Source organism: Bidens hawaiensis, unplaced genomic scaffold (genome assembly GCF_021521415.1).
Source record: "Bidens hawaiensis isolate Kalapana, Puna unplaced genomic scaffold, B.hawaiensis_p1.1 tig00005502_1, whole genome shotgun sequence".
Taxonomy (NCBI): Eukaryota; Viridiplantae; Streptophyta; class Magnoliopsida; order Asterales; family Asteraceae; genus Bidens; species Bidens hawaiensis.
Window position 1 is genome coordinate 1 of NW_027491354.1, and position 19,293 is coordinate 19,293.

Genomic DNA, 19,293 nt, shown 5'->3' on the forward strand with positions numbered 1-19,293 from the left:
AGGAGTGAAAATTCAATATACAAATTGATTGAATGTATTTATGCGCGTTTTAAGTTTTTGAGACGGAAATGGTCTTCGAGTGTGTGAGAACAACTAAAAGCCACTTGGGTTGTATACCATGGGTAAGACCCTAGGTTCAAACCAGGGTGATTTCATAATAAAAAAAGTGTAATGTTCAAAAAAAGTGTGTATTTAGCGGTTTAAAAAAGTAACAATTAAAAGGCGTTACGTTCAATGAAAAGCGCATTTTATACGCAAAACGTATGATGTTTGTATACCAAGCAATTACAGTAAAAGATTATTCTATACAAGAAGGAAAGATTTTAGTTTCACGTTTCTTGTGTGATCTTTTGGTAGCATGAGAATAATGGATCATATGAAATAAAACACACATAAAAGCATGTTATTTCATAAGCCCAAAAAAAAAAGATGCAGAAACCTAAAGATCAACAAAGTAGACTCATATGTTGTCAAGTAGAAGTTCACAGTGTTTTTGGCAACAAAGAAGGAGTCGCTTGTTGTCTACCTCTATCTTATTCTTATCAACAAAGAACGTTTATTTGCCGACTAGACTTTAGTGTGGTTTGTAACCTAGGTGGCATGGCACCTCGTTTGCCGACTAGACTTTAATGTAATGTTACACGTTATATATCTATTATCATGTGGTATTAAATGGAAAAGGAAATTTAACTTTATTGTTTAAAGATATTCTTTAATGTATTTATTACTTCATATTGTCGTTAGAAATTCAGTTTATAGTTTGTATAAGTTTATTGTTTTTGAACGCCATTAGTTAGGTGGCAACGATGTATCTCCGGTCATAACACTTACCAAAATCTTCTTATCCAAGTTTGATTCTAGAATATATAGTGGTGTTCTCCCGCTTTTAATGATAGTTGGATTCGAAGCTGGACCCCTCAAGAGAAAAACCTTATGGCAAAATTCCCTCACCCGGATGAATCTGTGATGGCGTTTATATAAGTTTATCACGAACCATTTACTTGATAACATAATTAACCCAAATAAAAATTGCCAAATTCAAATCTAAAACATTATAAATCGATCCAAACACAAACCCAAAATTCAAAAAATATCCATACGTAAACATCCAAAAATTGATTCAAAGTGGGTCATCGTGGGGAGGATTTGGCAGGGTGGATAACCTCAAAATTAATATGTATATATACTTTCATAAAAATGAATATATACCTGTATATAAGGCTGGAATATAGGTGACAGAAAAATGGATATAGGTAATTGAAAAATCTAAAAAATAAATTATAAAACAATATCAATTTTATTTAATCATGCATATATTGCTAAAATTACATATCATACATAAATAATTAAATATAATACATAAGTACATGATAACGTTGACTTGCATGATAATGTTAACTCAAAATTCGAAAAGCTAAACTATATTTATAGGGCTGGTTTAATGTAAAAGTGAAAAAAATGATGTGAAGCGTACAAAGTCAAGACATAAAGACGCCATGACAATTGGTGATTACACGAACAGTGTGATTACTCTACAACACACAAAACAACCAACATAATAAAATTGTGCTACAGTTTCACAATTACTGTACTTTTTTTTACGCTACAATTTTACAAATAGCTATTACGCTAGTTGATAATCTATTGTTGGGTAATTACACTCTTTGGGTAATTACCAAACTTCCGTCGTGCTCTTATCATTCGATTTGCATGATAATTCTTGTTTGTATTCAATCAAAACACTATATTTAATTATATTTGTAATTCTTCCTATAAACCAACCGAGTCTCTTAACTTCTTTATCGACGCTACCCTATATCCTCTTGTAGCACGTGTACATAATGCATAAGAAGATAATCAGCCTAGTGAAATTGCGGTGAGCGATAGTATATCATATTCAAAACACCACATACAAATGAATCATACGGTTCTCATCATATAATTGCTTTATAACTTTTATAAAACTATTTGATAATTAGTTTATGAAATCAGAAAGTGATTGAACACAATCACAAAGACAGCTTTACAATAAATGGTCAAATCGATTTCCTTGTTGGTTTTTGTCATGAAGAGATTTGGCTTATTATAGAGTCGTGTTATGATGATGAAGATAATATTTGGCAGGCTGGCTGGCTGGCTGGCCTAGAGCTGAGCTGGGTCGGGGATTGGTCATTTGTTGGTGGCGCCAGAAGGGAGCACCAAACAATGGGCTTTCTTCGCCCACCGTTAACATACATGTTTCATATACTATTATTATTACACATATGTTTTGACACTTGTTCTTTTCATATTTTATATATCATGTGACACATTCTTCATCAATATAATCTTATGGGTCCAGTTAAATTGGAATATGCCATTTTCAGCCCTTACAATGTTTATTAGTACACTCTCAACCCTTCATTGTTAGGCTTGTATGTCCGATTGTTAGATGTTCTTAATAAGATCTTTTTGTGATGATAAGTGTATTAATATTTTAAAGAATTAATTTTAAGTAATAATAAAAATATTAGTTAGACTAATGACAAGGCTCATCTCAAGTTGTTTGATCCATCCGATTAGTGGTTGGAATTTAGGCTAGGTACGGGCTGTGTAAGGATCATGGGATGACTAGGGTTGTCTTTAAGGATTCGGACGCCCTGTGTGATTAGAAAAAAATGGACGCCTAGAATGCAAACTTATACATATAGAGAGATGATTTCATTGGGAAACCAATGATTAAACGAATCAATGTAATTAAGACAAATTAGAGGTAGTATTATGTGATTGTGGCTAGTATATAACCACTCTCTTTGTAAATCTAATCAATACAAATAATAACAATTACACACACATAAATGTGTTGTTACTAAAACTAGCATTAGTTCATGTTTAACTTTAACACATGACATAGTATTTATCTATTTATTTGAATAACTAAATTTTGCACTTTACAAAGATTGGACCATTGATTCATGACCATAACCACCTTGATCTTACTATCCCACCAGAGTAGAAATGGCCACTCGTGACATAGCATAATTATATAAATTCACATGCTACACCATGGAATAGTGTTTGAACTAACTTTAACTCTCAATATAAATTTACATGTGAAAAGTCATTCATCAATTCTATACACCCAATAAACGAAACGTCAAAGCTACCTATGTAAAGAAAGGGAAAAAAACATTCTATAATGTAACTTTTAATTCAATTATATAGCATGAGAAAGACATTTTGTTTTAAAATAATCTTTGTTGGGTGGGAGTGTAACAAGAAAGAAGAAATAAACATACTTTTATAAAAAAAAAATGCATTTAGTGTTGAAAACTCGGTTATAACCTTTGCATTTTCAATATTTGTTCTTTAATCTTGTTGGCCCAATACTTTCATTGTCTTTGATATTCTTTTTCATTCATTTCCTTACAACGTAAATAATTTTAGTCTTAAGTAGTTTAGGCAAACCTGCAAGATCACATGCCCATACAACGATTGTGTGTTGCTAGCACATCAAGAAGTGTTATGGGCAAAAGTGTGTGTGTGTGTGTTTTTTTTTTTTTTTTTTTTTTTTGGGGGGGGGGGGGGGGGGTTTGGCACATCACCTAAAATCGATGCTACAATCCATAACACACCCCATGCACCACTTTCATACTCACCTTCTCGCCAATTCACTAACGCCCTGAAGGGCACAAAGAGGTGGGGTCCACCCCTATTTCAACCAATTATCCACTTTTCTTTTTTTTTTGTTCTTTTAAATATATCGGTCAACTAACCCCCTTCTATTACACTTGTTTTTTGAGTTGGTTAGTTAAAGTCCACTACCTACATTATAAGGAGGTTTTGTTTTAACTAAGCAAACAATAACACATAGTCTAAGTACTTTAGCTTGATGTGCTTGTATTGTTTGTTGCTTTATGTGATCATGCCGTTTGTTGCACTAGAGTTTTACCCTAACTTTCGTTTTTACTATGTAATTTTAGATTCACATATGAGCTTGTTTCATAAATTTTTTTTTATTCATATATAACTAAAATAAACAAAAACGTTATAACATATTAAAAACCTGAAATCAAAATCTTTGTATATCTTTTTGAAAAGGAAGTTTAAACTCCAATAAATAAACATAATTAATCAAGTTTGGTCAATAACTTCCAAGTTCCAACCACATAATGTGAAGCTGAAGACCAGCCTCAATTTTAGGGCTAGACTTGGGCTTGCTCTAAGGCTGAGGGGTGTGGGGGGCGCGAGAGGGGGCGCGAGTGGGGGCTCCAGCCAATAATATTGTGACGTGTGGCAGAGAGAGAAACTTGATAAGATGGGTGTTGGAGCCCCCGCTCGCGCCCCTGGCCCTGGTGTGGAGGGGCGCGAGCAGGGGGCGCGAGCGGATTTTTTTAACATTCCCAACGGCTATATTTAACATTCCCAAGCTCTTTCTCACGCTCTTCCCAGCCGCTACCATTCTTGCGCCCGCCTGGAAATCCGCGCTCGCGCCCCTCTCGCGCTCCTCTCGCGCGGATTTCCAGGCGGGCGCAAGGATGATCGCGGGAGAAGAGAGAGGAAAAACTAGTGGGCCCACCCAAAAGAGCCGTTGAGCTCGGGTTTTTTTTTAAAAAAACCTTTACAAAATCCTATATAATACCCCTAAATCAACCCATTTTAACCATATCAAACACAACTTCAATCTCCAAACTCATATATAATATCCCAAACTCCTTTATAAAACCCAAAATTTTTTTCCTATATACAACCCATTTCATATAAATCAATTACTACAACTTCAAAAAAAAATCCAAAAACAACCCATCGTCCCAATTTTTTTTTTTAAAAATAATGTCGTCGTACTCGTCTGATTCCGACTCCTCCGAAGAGGATGATTTGCTTCTTCATGTAGGGGGAGTTTTGACCGCAACCGTGGTCAATCTCTTGCAAAATCAAGCCCATCAACCCCGACTCCCGAGGGTTAGAGCACCACCTCGTGATCGTGATCGATCGGGTGCTAACGATACTTTGATGAGGCATTATTTTAGCCCTCAACCGGTATACGCGGAGTCGGATTTTCGAACTCGTTTTCGAATGAGCAGGCAATTGTTCACGCGTATAGCGAGTGATTTAGAGGCACGGTATCCCTTTTTTCAACAAAGGGAGGATGCTAGGGGTCTTCCCGGTTTTACCCCTCTTCAAAAATGCACGGCTGCTATCCGTCAATTAGCGTACGGCATCTCGTCAGACGCTTTGGATGAGTATTTACAGATGTCGAAAAGGGTTACACGTGAATCCCTTCATTTTTTCTGCCAAGGTAAAAAACATTAGTTTTACTTTTTATTAAATATTTATTACATTTTGTAATATATATTGTACGTAGGAGTCATATCGACTTACGCTCGGAGATATCTGCGTAAACCTACAACGTATGACATCCAACGCATATATGAGGTGCACGCAGAAAAACATGGTTTTCCTGGGATGCTAGGTAGCATCGATTGTACGCATGTTGGATGGGCTATGTGTCCAACGGCCTGGCGAGGTCAGTTCCACCGTGGTGATCATGAAGGGCCGACCCTCATACTTGAGGCGGCGGTGTCACAGGATCTTTGGTTTTGGCATGCTTTTTTTGGTGTTGCTGGGTCAAATAACGACCTTAATGTTATCGATCAGTCACATTTGATCAACGACCTTATCGACGGGGTTGAACCACCTCAATCTTTTGTTGCAAATGGAGAACACTTCAAGTACGGGTACTATCTGGTCGATGGTATTTACAACGAATGGGCTGTGTTAGTTCAAGCTTTTACAGATCCAATCGCCGACAAACGGAAGTATTTTACGAAGAAGCAAGAGTCTGCTAGAAAAGATATTGAAAGAGCTTTTGGAGCTATAAAAAAACAATATTATGTTCTGGCGAACCCGATACGTTATTGGACTCGGGAGAGGATAATGGACGTCGTCTACCCGTGTCTTATCCTACACAACATGACGTTAGAAGACGAGGGCAAAGCTATATGCCAAAACTACCAAGGTGACATTCCGCCACAACCGTCCACAATCAGTGATCAACAAAAACTTCATAACATAGCAAATATCAAGAGCCGTGAGATACACGGGGATCTTCGACATGAGTTGGTTGAACATTTGTGGGCGAGGCGACCAGATGATCTTGTATTAGATTAGTTTTATTATTAAATATTATTGTTTGTTTAATTTTTAGTATGTTTTTTTTTATTATGAATTTTCAAAAAAATGTGTGTTTTTTTAAATAATTTCTTGTTTTTTTAATAATACGTTTTTTTAATACATTTATAAAAAAATAAAAAAATAAACCGCTCGCGCCCCCTCTCGCGCCCCTCCACACCAGGGCCCGGGGCGCGAGCACCACAACCAACACCCATCTTATCAAGTTTCTCTCTCTGCCACACGTCACAATATTATTGGCTGGAGCCCCCACTCGCGCCCCCTCTCGCGCCCCCCACACCCCTCAGCCTAATGTAGACTTGCCCAAACTATTGCAGTACGCCAGTACCTTTCAACTTTCAACTTTCAACTTTCAAGGCCTTATCGGTCCCCTTTGTTTTTACTTGCAAATATTAGTAAATATTATTTATATTTAAAGAATTTGAACACCAGGTTAAGTTTTGGGATAATAATAAACTATTTTAAATGGGTAAAATTAAAATGCAAAGGGAGACACAAATGGAAAGTTTGAGAAGTACTCGTGGTCACACCAATCACACAAAAAATCTCTCCAAAAAAGTTCAAAAAAATAACAAAAAATAACTCAAAATATAAAAAAAACGAATAAATTTAAAAAACCAAAATGTTTCCCCCGTCATTCCCGTTCTAAAAGAAAAAAAACACAGAAAAGACACAATGTTGAGATCAAAGACACAATGATGAAAGTGAACAGAAGACACAATTACAACATATGAAGTCACAATAGATCGCAAAATATAAGATAATGCCGAACAAAAATATAACACAACATTGGGTAATGTAACACAATATCAAGAAAAAAAGACACAATATCAAGGAAAAAAAGAGAAATCAATGAAGAAAATAAACACAATACACAATAATAAACAAAAAGACACAATGATCTTTTTCACTCAACATTGATTCATTTTCGATTTTTTTTTAAACAAGTAAGAAGACAGTGGAAACATTTTTGTGTTTTTACATTTTTCGTTTTTTACTAAAAACTGAGTTATGACTTTTTTATTAATTTTTCATTATTTATTTTGAGAGTTTTTTTTTGTGACTACAAATATTTCTTATTTTCCCCTCTTTATAGAATAACCAAATCCATTTTAGATAATGTTATATTTCATACAATATTTCCAACTATTTTATAGGAAAAAAACTAGTTACCCACTTACCCTCTTATATTAAAAGCGTAATTATGTAACTTTCAAAACTTAAAACGTCTGGTCTGATGACAAATTGACAATGATGAAAATATTAAAAATTGATGAACACACAACTATAGAAATATATTTTAAATACTAGAAATAGAACCCACAACTTCTTAAAACCTTAATAATTTATGACACAACACAAACAAACCTTGTATACATTTACGAATTTGAATTTAAATCAAATAAGTCTGGATTAAGAAACAGGGTCAAGTTATTCTACAAAGGGTAACAAAAATGAGAAGTGTGAGAAACCATAAATAATTGACATGTGTTAAGTGGGGACCAAAAGAAAAAAGGTATAGAGGTAATTGTACACATTTTCTTTCTCCACATGCAAGGCACATGTAAATACCCCTATCTTTTTTGAACGTTTATAACTTTTTCGTATGATATTTTTTTTTTAAAAAAAGTTCATCATAATAACAAACGTTTTTTATCTTTAATATGAGTATGATTTTTGTTATATAAAATTTTAAACAAAAATCACGACATTGTGTCTTTTTTCGTCATTGTGTCTTTTCGCACACCATTGTGTCTTTTCGCTTATCATTGTGTTTTTTTTCGCGCACCATTGTGTCTTTTCGCACACCATTGTGTCTTTTCGCTTATCATTGTGTCTTTTTTCACGCACCATTGTGTCTTTTCGCACACCATTGTGTCTTTTCGCTTATCATTGTGTCTTTTTTCGTCATTGTGTTTTTTCGCACACCATTGTGTTTTTTCGCTTATAATTGTGTTTTTTTTCGTCATTGTGTCTTTTCGTACATCATTGTGTCTTTTTTCGCCATTGTGTCTTTTCGTACACCATTGTGTCTTTTCGTTTATCATTGTGTCTTTTTTCGTCATGGTGTTTTTTCGCACACCATTGTGTCTTTTCGTTTATCATTGTGTCTTTTTTCGTCATTGTGATTTTTCGCACACCATTGTGTCTTTTCGCTTATCATTGTGTCTTTTTTCGTCATTGTGTCTTTTCACACACAATTGTGTCTTTTCGCTTATCATTGTGTCTTTTTTCGCCATTGTGTCTTTTCGCAAACCATTGTGTCTTTCCGCACACCATTGTGTCTTTTCGTTTATCATTGTATCTTTTTTTGTTATTGTGTTTTTTCGCACACCATTGTGTCTTTTCGCTTATCATTGTGTCTTTTTTCGTTATTGTGTCTTTTCGCACACCGTTGTGTCTTTTCGCACAGCATTGTGTCTTTTCGCTTATCATTGTGTCTTTTTTCGCCATTGTGTCTTTTTTCGTCATTGTGTCTTTTCGCACACCATTGTGTTTTTAACTTGAAACGTAAAACACAATGGTGAATACGTATAACCCAATGACCTAAAACGTAAAAACAATTATGAATACGTATAACACAATGACCTAAAACGTAAGACACAATGGTGACTACGTATAACACAATGGCTTAAAACGTAAGACACAATAGTGAATATAATGACTTGAAACGTGAAACACAATGGAAACAACATATTACACAATGACACAATGAACAAAAAAAACACAATTAAAAAACCCATTAATTTTTTTTTTATTTTTATATAACAATATGATACTCATATTAAAGATAATAAAACGCTTATTATTATGGTGAATTTTTTTAAAAAAAATAATGTCGTATGAAAAAGTTATGGACATTTTAAAATGATAGGGGAATTGGCATGTGCGTTGCATGTGGAGAGAGAAAGTCAACAAAAGTGTGTTATTACCTTCATGCCCTTTCCATCAATTTTTATTTATTAAATTAATCTCAGCCATCAATGGACTGGATTCTTTCTCATCCTTCTCATTTTTTTTATCATTTGTATTTTAACTTTACCCTAAGAAACAACCCGTGTTTATCCAAAGAGGTTCATAAGTTAATTTGTTTATTTTTATCATTTATAAAAAATGTTTTATGATGAAACATATAATATTCCTTTTAGGACAACTACCATTAATAGTGGTTGGCAAACAATGTCTACCAAGTCACTTAAAACACAAACCAATCAAGTAAAATGAAGATGCAAAAGCTTTTAATACAATCCGTAAACTGCTTGTATCGTCTCTTAAATGAATAAGTAGCATATTTTTATTCCTAGAAAAATATGGATGGATCTCTTAACAAAAACAAAATTATTGTTTGTTGATATTAAAGACAAAGTTACAGTTGATGTATATTTTTTAACACGGGTCAAAATGGCATAAGTCTATTGAAGGCGATAAGAGAGGTCTCTGAGTTGTTACGGGTCAACCTTTGAAGGAGAACGAGTCAAAGCACATTGTGCGGTTGTGGTTTTGGGGAAAGCAATCACATCCCTTATTGAAGCGCTACCGCTCAATAGCATCACCAATCGATCCAACCCATATGCGATTCCTCCTGTAAACCAGTTTTCGTTTAGTCAAGTCAATTTTTTTAAATAAAAAAATAGTAATACAATTTGACTGTCAAAGTCAACAATGCTGAGTTTCAAATTCAAAATTTGCATTGATTATTGAGAGATGAAGTATTATCAATGATTATCACAGTAACTTCTTGAAAGATTAAGTATTTAAAATCAATCTTAATGTTGAAAAATAACCACATGACCTTGAAAGGTCAACGGTCTCGATTTTTCTTGTTTCTCAAGTACCCTTTCTCCAAATAAACCACCATTTTAGTTTTGAATAACAATATTGATAGTTGTACTGATGTTGGCCAACAACATATCTCCAATCTTCATAGATACATATTTATGTTGAGTTTGACTTTATTAGTCAAACATTTTATATAACTTATTTTGGGATTTCATACCGTGTGGAGGAGCACCCATGTCCAGAGCTTCTAGAAGATAACCAAACTTGGCTTCAGCCTGCAAATATAAACAAAAGCCGGCCAATCAAAGAATTTAAAAGATAAAAAGTTAATTACTTATAATTTATATAAAAAGGAGTTCAACATATAACCACTATGAGCTGTATCTTCTCACCTGCTCAAGAGAAATACCAACTATTTCTAGAACCTTCTGCTGGACATCACGCCGATAAATTCTCAAACTTCCCCCACCAATCTATAATAGAAATTAAATCTTTTTAAAAGCATCTTGTAAAAAACTCAACATTTCGTCTTGTTAGTCGTATTCATATCGCTTTATTTTAAAAGGTGTGTGACTATGGGTCCATTTTATAAAATATGGGTCCAATATTATAAAGATTAGAACTAATTACACGGTTAGTCGTGTGACTTATCCATATTATGGATTTAACATATTGTTCCCAAAAATTACATCTTTACTCCAGTGATTTTTGGATGGCCGGCAGTCTTTTCTGTTAAATTTTTAAAAATAACCAAAATACCCTTTATAAATAAAAAAACCTAGATTTTAAAATGACCCAAATACCCATATATTAAAACTATAAATATGCATATTTGGGTAAACCGTAAACCACAAAAATCAACCGTGTAATTAATTCAAAAATTACGAATATACCCTTACTCTTTCTAAAAAAGTACCTCAACGCCATTGTAGACCATGTCATAAGCCAAGGCATGAGCGGTTGCAAGATCATTCATGTCTTCAGGATTAGGGGCGGTGAACGGGTGATGTAGTGCCTCTAGCCTTTGCTCGGAGTCATTCCATTCAAACATTGGAAAATCCGTTACCCACAAGATAGAATGCTTAGACTGTATATAAAAATAATAACATTTCAGAATTACATGAAGAAAAGTAAAAATGTATTACAATAAGAACTTACGTGGTCAACCAAGCCCAACATGTTGGCAACATACAACCTAAGTCGGTCTAAGGTTTTGTTCACCGACGAAGTGGGACCCACTGCAAACAAGATAAGGTCACCAGGTCCCGCCTCACATCTTTTCAAAAACAATTCTTTCTTAGTGGGATCCAAACTTGATGTTAGTGCAGGAACCCCTTCAAGTTGACCTGCAAATAAAGTATATGTTGACTAAAAGTTAATGTCTACACACATAAGCATTGACTTTAAAAGAGCATGCATATATATATATATATAATTATTACCATCTTCCGTTATCTTCAAAAATGGCAAACCCTTCGCCCCGGATTTAATTGCTTCACTAACAATGTCACCTTTTTTAAGAGCGGTGTTGGAAAAAGATTTTGATCCCGAAGGGATGCATAATACTTTTACTATTCCACCGTTATTTATAGCATCTGTGAAAACTTTGAAAGAAGAATCGGAGAAAATATCAGATACCTGAAAGTAAGATGATAAATAAGCATTATGTAAATCTTTTTATTGAAAATTAGAGTTAATGTCATAAAAAAACAACACACTTTATCACTTGTTACAAAAGAATCACTAAGCATAATTTTGGCACATCAACCAATTTTTGCAAAGTCTCTATGCTTTTCTAGAATGTGTGTACTTGTGAAAAAATATTTAAAACAACGACCACTCATTAAATACGTAAAAATAATGTTATATAGTTTTATTCAATAAAAGTGAACGTCAGCTAATCAATATTTTACAAATTTAAGAGGCAATGGTTCATTGTTTTAAATATCTTTTTTCGTTTTCACAAGTGCAGGGATTTTTATACAGCAAAACTGGTTGAGTGACTTTTTCATGTTTTTTTTGACATGTGCAGGGTTTCTACACATCAAAATTATGTTGGCGGGCTTTTACAAGAAAAATAAGAAAATATGTTGGTTTTTTTTAATCAGATTAACACTTAAAAAAGAGCAGAAAGTAAACATGCATTATGGACATGATATTTACATCTTTGAGTTCAAGATCAAAACGCATATCTGGTCGGTCCGAGCCATAACGGTTCATTGCTTCAGCATATGTAAGCCTCGGGAAAGGATTTGGTAGCTCAACTCCTTTAATATCTAGAAATACCTGCAATGGGACATACAAAAAGAATAAATCCAATAAAACTTGAAGTCAATTTTTAAAGAAAGTGTTTCTAACCTTTCTAATCAAATCTTCATTGAGCTTTAACATGTCTTCAAGAGGGGTGAAAGCCAACTCCATATCCAATTGTGTGAATTCAGGTTGTCTATCTGCCCTTAGATCTTCGTCCCTAAAACATCTGCAACAAAACAACGATGTAATTAGTTAAAAACCAGAAAAGCTACAATCAATATGAGAATAGTAGATGAAAGGTTACCTTGCTATTTGATAGTATTTGTCAAAACCGGAGACCATTAGCATTTGCTTGAATAATTGTGGACTTTGGGGCAAAGCATAGAACGTTCCTGGCTTCATAAAGTGAACTTGAGTGAATCAGGATACAGTTATATATAACATAACATAACATAACATTCTTGACTTTTGCATATGTATGCCATACAAGACTAAAGGATGTCTAAAATAAAGCTCGAAGAGAATAGAACAATTATAGATAGGTTTAAATGACTTTAAAGATAACATAGACTTCGGTATAGAAAAGAAAACTTACGCTTTGTGTTACATATTTTTATGTGAGTTTGTAACAATGTTGTCATTTATGTTTGATAACAAAAGCATTTCAAAATCAAAGTGTTTTAATGGAAGTGCTCACTAACACTAGATTTCTCACATCATGCTCATTGCACTTCGATGAACAAAGACTCTTAATATCTAGATATTTTTTATACTACTTTTAGTTGTTTTTTTTTGGCAAATTTATAGATATATTGGAGATTTAAGTGCCAGAAGCCAAAGTCATGTGCAACCTTTATACGCATATCAAATCTTTCAACAACTATTTTATAATTGGAATAAGTTATTTTAGGTAAATTACAATGTATATTCACAATTAATTACTTAAAAGGTTGGTGTAAGAATTTAGTGCATACATTGGAGTTAAACCAAATTTTGTTAAAATATTATTAGATGTAAGTTCTGCTAAAGTGTGAGGCATATCAAAATGTGTACTTTTATAAAGTGTGTGTGAGCATGCCTAACACATACGAAAGCATGCTCTAATTTAATTTCAACCATAAGTTATGTGTCATTATTGGATGTACATGAAAATTGTTAATATTACCCTAGCATGCAAAGAAGCAGCATTCTGTAACTGATAAGTCTTATTATTACACCAGTTTTGCTAAAAATGAAACCCTTATCAGTTTCACAAGTTCTTTAATGTTTTTATATATAATGCACTTTTGAATTTAATTGCAACTGAGATTTTAGTGTAGTTGGATATGATTACTTAAAACAAACATTTGGTTAAACAATTCAAATATGTATATTGCATACAATGAATTTTACTATGTTTAAGTACGACCTCTTTATATCATGGTGGGCCTAAACTTACACCTAAGTGGTAAGTTGTATAAACGTTATAAAAGATGACAGATCTTGTAAAAGATTAATGGCATGTATAATTCATGTGATGGCATTTCTTAATAAGTTGAAGATATGATGTATTTGGTTTAAATTGCATGTATAATTCATGTGATGTGCCTACAAAGAGAATTGACTTGATTTCTTTGTAAAAAGTAGAAAATACATTATGTCACTCATAGCTTTAAGTAGCAAATGAAAAATTAGCAAAAAAATGTAGAATATACATACAAATTTAATTACCTGAACTCTTGATGGAACCAAATAATCCCTAGCACCTTCAGGAGTTGACCTTGAGAGTATTGGAGTCTCAATCTACCTTACACCAGTGAAAATTTCAGAATCAAAACAAAATAGTGTCTAAAACTTTTTTAATACGCCAAATGATTTGTATTTTAATAAATTTGAAACTAAATTATAAAAAAATACCTCCACAAAACCATGCACATCTTCTAAATACCTCCGCATGAGCTTCACCACTTGGTGTCGCAGCATTATGTTGGAACTCATTTGTGGTCGACGTAAATCAAGGCAACGGTATCTATAAAACCGATATTAATAATGCTTTTAACCAAAAACAGTAGCCAAATAGACTAAAAACAATATTTAATGCAAATCTTTACAAAACAATAACAATAAAAGGGAAAATAAAAAAAATATCCATTTTCACCTAGGATGTTAACAAAATAAACTTGACTTTTGAAATTACAAAAATAACTACTTTTTTCTATTTTTAATTTCCAATAATATCCACCAATCACATAAGGATTCGTGTCACCAAACACTGACGGTTAAGACTCTCGATTAAAATGTCCTGAGCCACATTTTAATCTTAAAAGAATCGTTTTTTTTAAATTCTGGAGCCTCTTATGCGCCAAAATGATTAATCTGCTGCACCGTTTTGAATTTGTTGTGCCATATAATCCAATCTTCTGCACCAGATTAAAATCCGTTGCGCCAAAAAAAACTTGTCGTACTATGCGTGATTGGTAATTTTAAAACTTCAAGGCTGCTGAATTAAATTTTTTGGCCTAAAGGTAGTTACGAGCTTAAACACGCCAAGCCCGAGCCAGCTCAAGTGGCTTACTAGAGCTCGAGCTCTATTTCCAAAGCCCGAGCTCGACACACAAGCAGTTTTTCAAGCGCGGGCTCAACTCGCTTATAACATAATATATACTATTTGGTTATTTTTATCATAAATTTAATAATTTATACAGAATATTAATTGTTATATAAATATATATTTAATATATTAAATAAAAACTTGACAAAATAATAGGTTCGTTTAGGATCACGAGCCTACTTTAGCTTGATAAGTGAAGCTCAGGGTCAAGCTCAGACTTGCTCATTAAACAATCTTATCTTTAGGCTCAACCTCGTTTAAGCTCAGCTTGAATCGAGCTTTTAACAAGCCGATCTTAAGTAGCTCACAAGCGGCTTGGTTCATTTACACCCTTAGCAATAATCATAAAACCAAGTTACTTTGCTTGCCCAAATAAAATGCTACCTCAAGCGAATTTCCTCTTTAATAGAATCTTTTGTATCGTCTGCACTTGTAACCAAAAATGGCAACTTAGCCTTCACCGAATTCAACACTTGAACTTGTTGTGCAGTGACCTGAAGAACATATTGACTATCAACTTACAAAATGAAGACATAAAGATAAAGTTTTGAAGAGGTTAAATCACAAGCGGACCCACCTCTATCATGCCAGTCTTCATGTTTTTATTAACGGAGTCACTTGGGCGGAGCCGAACAACACCTTGTATAGAAACTACATACTCAAGTCTTAAGTCGTTCACCATAGAATGAGCTTCAGGAAATTCATTTGGAAGCGTTGTAACCTGTTTTATTTTTTATAAATTCGATAAGCGTTTATTCATACATCTAAATATCTAATTCTACAGAAAGATAGAAGCATGCTCTGATTTAAATTGGAAATTATGAATAGAAATCAATAGAACTACATAAAACAAAATTTATTATGTGCTTGCAATCTTGCATCTAGTGATGCGAAATTGTAAACTTGCAACCCATTTGAGTTTAACAATACTTTAACCAACTTAGAAGATACCACTGTAGGGTTGTAAACAAGCCGAACCAAGACTGAGCTCGGCTCAGCTTGTTTATATATATATATATATATATATATAGGGTTAGTATCATTTGAGAACTCCAAAAAAGTTAAGAACTTCTAAGAACTCATAAGAACCAAACATTTTTTTAATTTTTTTCATATATTAACATTGTTTGAGACTAGTTTTACCATATTTTATATATAAATTTTTGATTACATATATAAATCACAAGTTTACATATGTGTAAAATTTATGTAATAACAAATTTACATATATGCAAAAAAAAATTTAGATATGTGTAAAAACTAATTTTTATAATTGTAATCGTAAATATAAATATAAATAGTGATAAAACTACACCCAAATAACACTAACATACAAAAAAATTTATAAAAAACGTTAGTTTTCAACAGTTCCTTCAAGTTCTTAAATAATTTAAGGGTTCTGTAATGATACTCATCCTATATATATATATTAGAATTTGTGCTTTTATTTGAACGAGCCAACGGGCCAAGCTTACCTTGGCCCGGGCTCAAATCAGCTTGTTTACAAGTGAGCAGTTTAGAGCAAGCACAAAGCCACTAGCATTTTTAACAGCACCTAGATACCAGTTTGACCATGATCGATACAAACAACTCAGTGTGTTGTAGCATATCAACAAAATCATACCAAAAAAAAATATTTCAACAGCAACACCAACATGAAATTGATTAAAGCAACAAATGAATCAGTTATTGGTCTCAAGTCAAGACTTTCGTGCTTAAATCAAGAAGATGCATACAATGAATAGAAAGTTATAAACCAAACCTGAACAATTCCAGAATGGTCTCTAAGATACCACTATGGTTGTAAACGAGCCGAACCAAGCCAGATCGTTTATCTTAACGAGCTAATATGTTGAACTCAAGCTTGGCTTCTAAGAAGCTTGAGCAAGCTTGTTTTATTATTCTTATTTTTAAAAGTAACTTTAATATACATATATAATTTAAAGTCTGGGCTTTAACTTAAATGAGCCAACTAAACGAGTCTAACGCGAGCTCAGCTCATTTACAAACCAAGCCGGCCGCTTGACTCTACACATTTACAACTATGCAGTCTATATCGGTGCTATAGTGGTTATCGGACCTCTAGCAACTAACAATATAGGCGATACTGACCGACCGATATTTGACTGATGCATTACCGATTCATTTTCCCGATATCAGTTTTAAGTCTTAATTGCCATTTTTTAGTGTTTAATATTAGGTTTTAAGTCTTAATAAGTTCCTACAATTGTTAGTGTTTTGCAATGATATTAAAATGTTAATAGTAGGAGAGTATACTGAATTGTTAGTGCTAAATTGCTATTTATATAAACTCTGTACGATATTAAAATGACCTATATCCTATATTTGTACGCATATCCAAGCCAATTTCAAGTGAGCTAATTTACAACCTTAGATACAAATTTAACCCTTGATGATCACAAACAAAACGAACCTAACCAAAGCCACAAACCGCTATACCTGAACGATACCGGAATGGTCTCTGAGAGTAACAAAAGTAAGCCCACCATGGCCCCTATGAAGTGCAACCCACCCACACAGCCTCACCTCCTTACCCACATCCTTCTCACTCAACTCACCACACAACCCATTTCTGTTAACCCATTCAAGATTAACAGTTTCATGAACCGACCCAGGTACGGATTGCTGTCGCTGTTGTTCCTTGGAACTTGTCGGGTGACTGGTGACAACTGGTTCGGTTGTTGAAGCAGATACAGTGGATAAAGATTTAGTTTTTAGAATTGGTTGGAGAATAATAATGGGTTTGATGCGAAACAGGGTTCGGGTTGAGATGTGTCTGGTTCGGATTGCGATGTCGGGTAAGACCCGGAAGAGTATGGACATGGTTTTTGCAGAGGGTTTATCTGATGATCAAGTGTGAAGATGAGGGTTTTATGGATTGATAGTTTGTTTGTCAATGGTCCTCCAACATTGGAACTTAGTTTTTTTTTCTTTTTTTTTTCATTTTTCCAATAAGTTACCACAATCTTCAAATTTAGAGAGCCCTTGGAAAAATCTTACCAATAACAAAACTATTAGCAGAGTCTGAGAAGGGTGTGATGTAGTCAAACCTTACCTTTATCTCGAAAAATAAAGAGGTTGTTTCCAGAGAGATCCACTGCTCAAAAACAATGTATATAAAACCGAAAGAAAAAAAACACAAAATCCAACCACTACACATCTATGCAGCGGAGAAAAAACAAAATAATACAATAAATATGGGCAATAGTAATACTATTGACCATAGTCATAGTAATAAGTAGATAAATAAATGGAAAAGTTCCTAAAATAAACATTTATGAAAACAAATTTCAAGTTCATTTACTGTTTTGATCAAAAATCACAGAAGCAATAATTGAACAATTTCGTTAAGTGAGGTAGTGTGCTTTACAATAATCAGGTGAGTAAATGCAATAAAAGTAAATGTGAAAACAACGATGTGGCGAGAAAAACCCTAGGATTCTGGTGAGGATCTTCGGAAAAACCCTTGCGAGGGGAAAACTATCACATGCTTCAGTTTATTAAAGTAAAAAGTATGTTACAACTCGAGAACTGATTTGAGAACGAAAGCTAAGTACAAATGTAAGTGTTATGAGTGTAGAGAATGTGCTTGATGTGTCTTATAACGTTCACAACAACCTCCTTATATATAAAAAGAAAACAACTATAACTCCTATAAATCCGGGAACCCTAGCTGCCATGATCATTTGACGACTTAGTCTTCATCCCAAGTGTATTTCAGCTGTTTCTCCGAGCTTTCAGGTAGAACTAGTCATCAAGCCGTTATAGGCTATTATATTTTGAGTATTCGGCAAGCATAACACAAATAAAACAAGTATAGTTGGTTAGTTTAGGATCCTGCAGCTAGTTGGGAATCCAAGCTACCAGAATAATCGTCAGGATCACGTTCGGGATAAAATGACTCCTAACAATTATCCCAAAAAAATATTACAGCTGTCAAGCATAAAATCACAGCTATCATATTTTTCCACTTAATCAAAATTTTGAATTTTGACGGCCTGAGGTAACTTGATAAGACCCGGTACAATTTCCCAGATAGGCTAACCGCCATTGCCTTAATCTCAATGAAACCCCTATAATTACTCCTGGATTGCTTATAATCTTTATCTCGCTTCCGTTTCCAAATAACTTCTTCCTTTCTCTGATTTAGGGTTTCCTCATTCTTCTTTTCTCTTTATCGATAATGGCCAAAACACGATCCAAAACTTCCGCCTCCAGCAGTGTAAACACCCATCCTGATTTTGAATGTCAACGGATCCTTGTCGATACTGATTTTGAAAACTGCACTTTTTCTGACCTTGACCTGTCATACCTTCAATTCGGTAACACCTTTCCTGCCGGAGCCAAGTTTCACCCTTTTGACAAGAACCTTCGATTTGACTGCATCTCCAAAAAGTAGGTTGGCTTCCAGGATTATCCATTAACCCTGGGTTTAACCTACCCCTTCTTCGATGTCATCACTCGTTTCTTCAAGGTCA

At 33.9% G+C, this 19,293-nt stretch overlaps 1 protein-coding gene across 1 annotated transcript; it reads right to left on the reverse strand.

The window, feature by feature from the left end:
- Positions 1–9,443: 9,443 nt before the first annotated feature.
- LOC143630006 (aspartate--tRNA ligase, chloroplastic/mitochondrial-like) lies at positions 9,444–17,709 on the reverse strand. Its single transcript, XM_077099127.1, has 14 exons — positions 17,255–17,709; positions 15,372–15,515; positions 15,179–15,288; positions 14,101–14,212; positions 13,915–13,986; positions 12,509–12,600; positions 12,310–12,430; positions 12,115–12,237; positions 11,394–11,589; positions 11,110–11,297; positions 10,868–11,038; positions 10,344–10,424; positions 10,169–10,226; positions 9,444–9,754 (listed from the first exon to the last, which is right to left on the reverse strand). The coding sequence occupies exons 1-14, from the start codon at positions 17,636–17,638 to the stop codon at positions 9,618–9,620; spliced, it is 1,989 nt and encodes a 662-aa protein (XP_076955242.1). The 5' UTR covers positions 17,639–17,709; the 3' UTR covers positions 9,444–9,617.
- Positions 17,710–19,293: the final 1,584 nt, after the last annotated feature.

Excerpts from the sequence above, each read along its gene's own strand:
- LOC143630006 (XM_077099127.1), bottom strand. The coding sequence starts at position 17,638 with ATGTCCATACTCTTCCGGGTCTTACCCGACATCGCAATCCGAACCAGA. Across the intron at positions 11,298-11,393 it reads TTTGAAGATAACGGAAGATG|GTCAACTTGAAGGGGTTCCT; the intron begins GTAATAATTATA and ends CTTTATTTGCAG. Across the intron at positions 9,755-10,168 it reads CATGGGTGCTCCTCCACACG|GAGGAATCGCATATGGGTTG; the intron begins GTATGAAATCCC and ends ACTGGTTTACAG.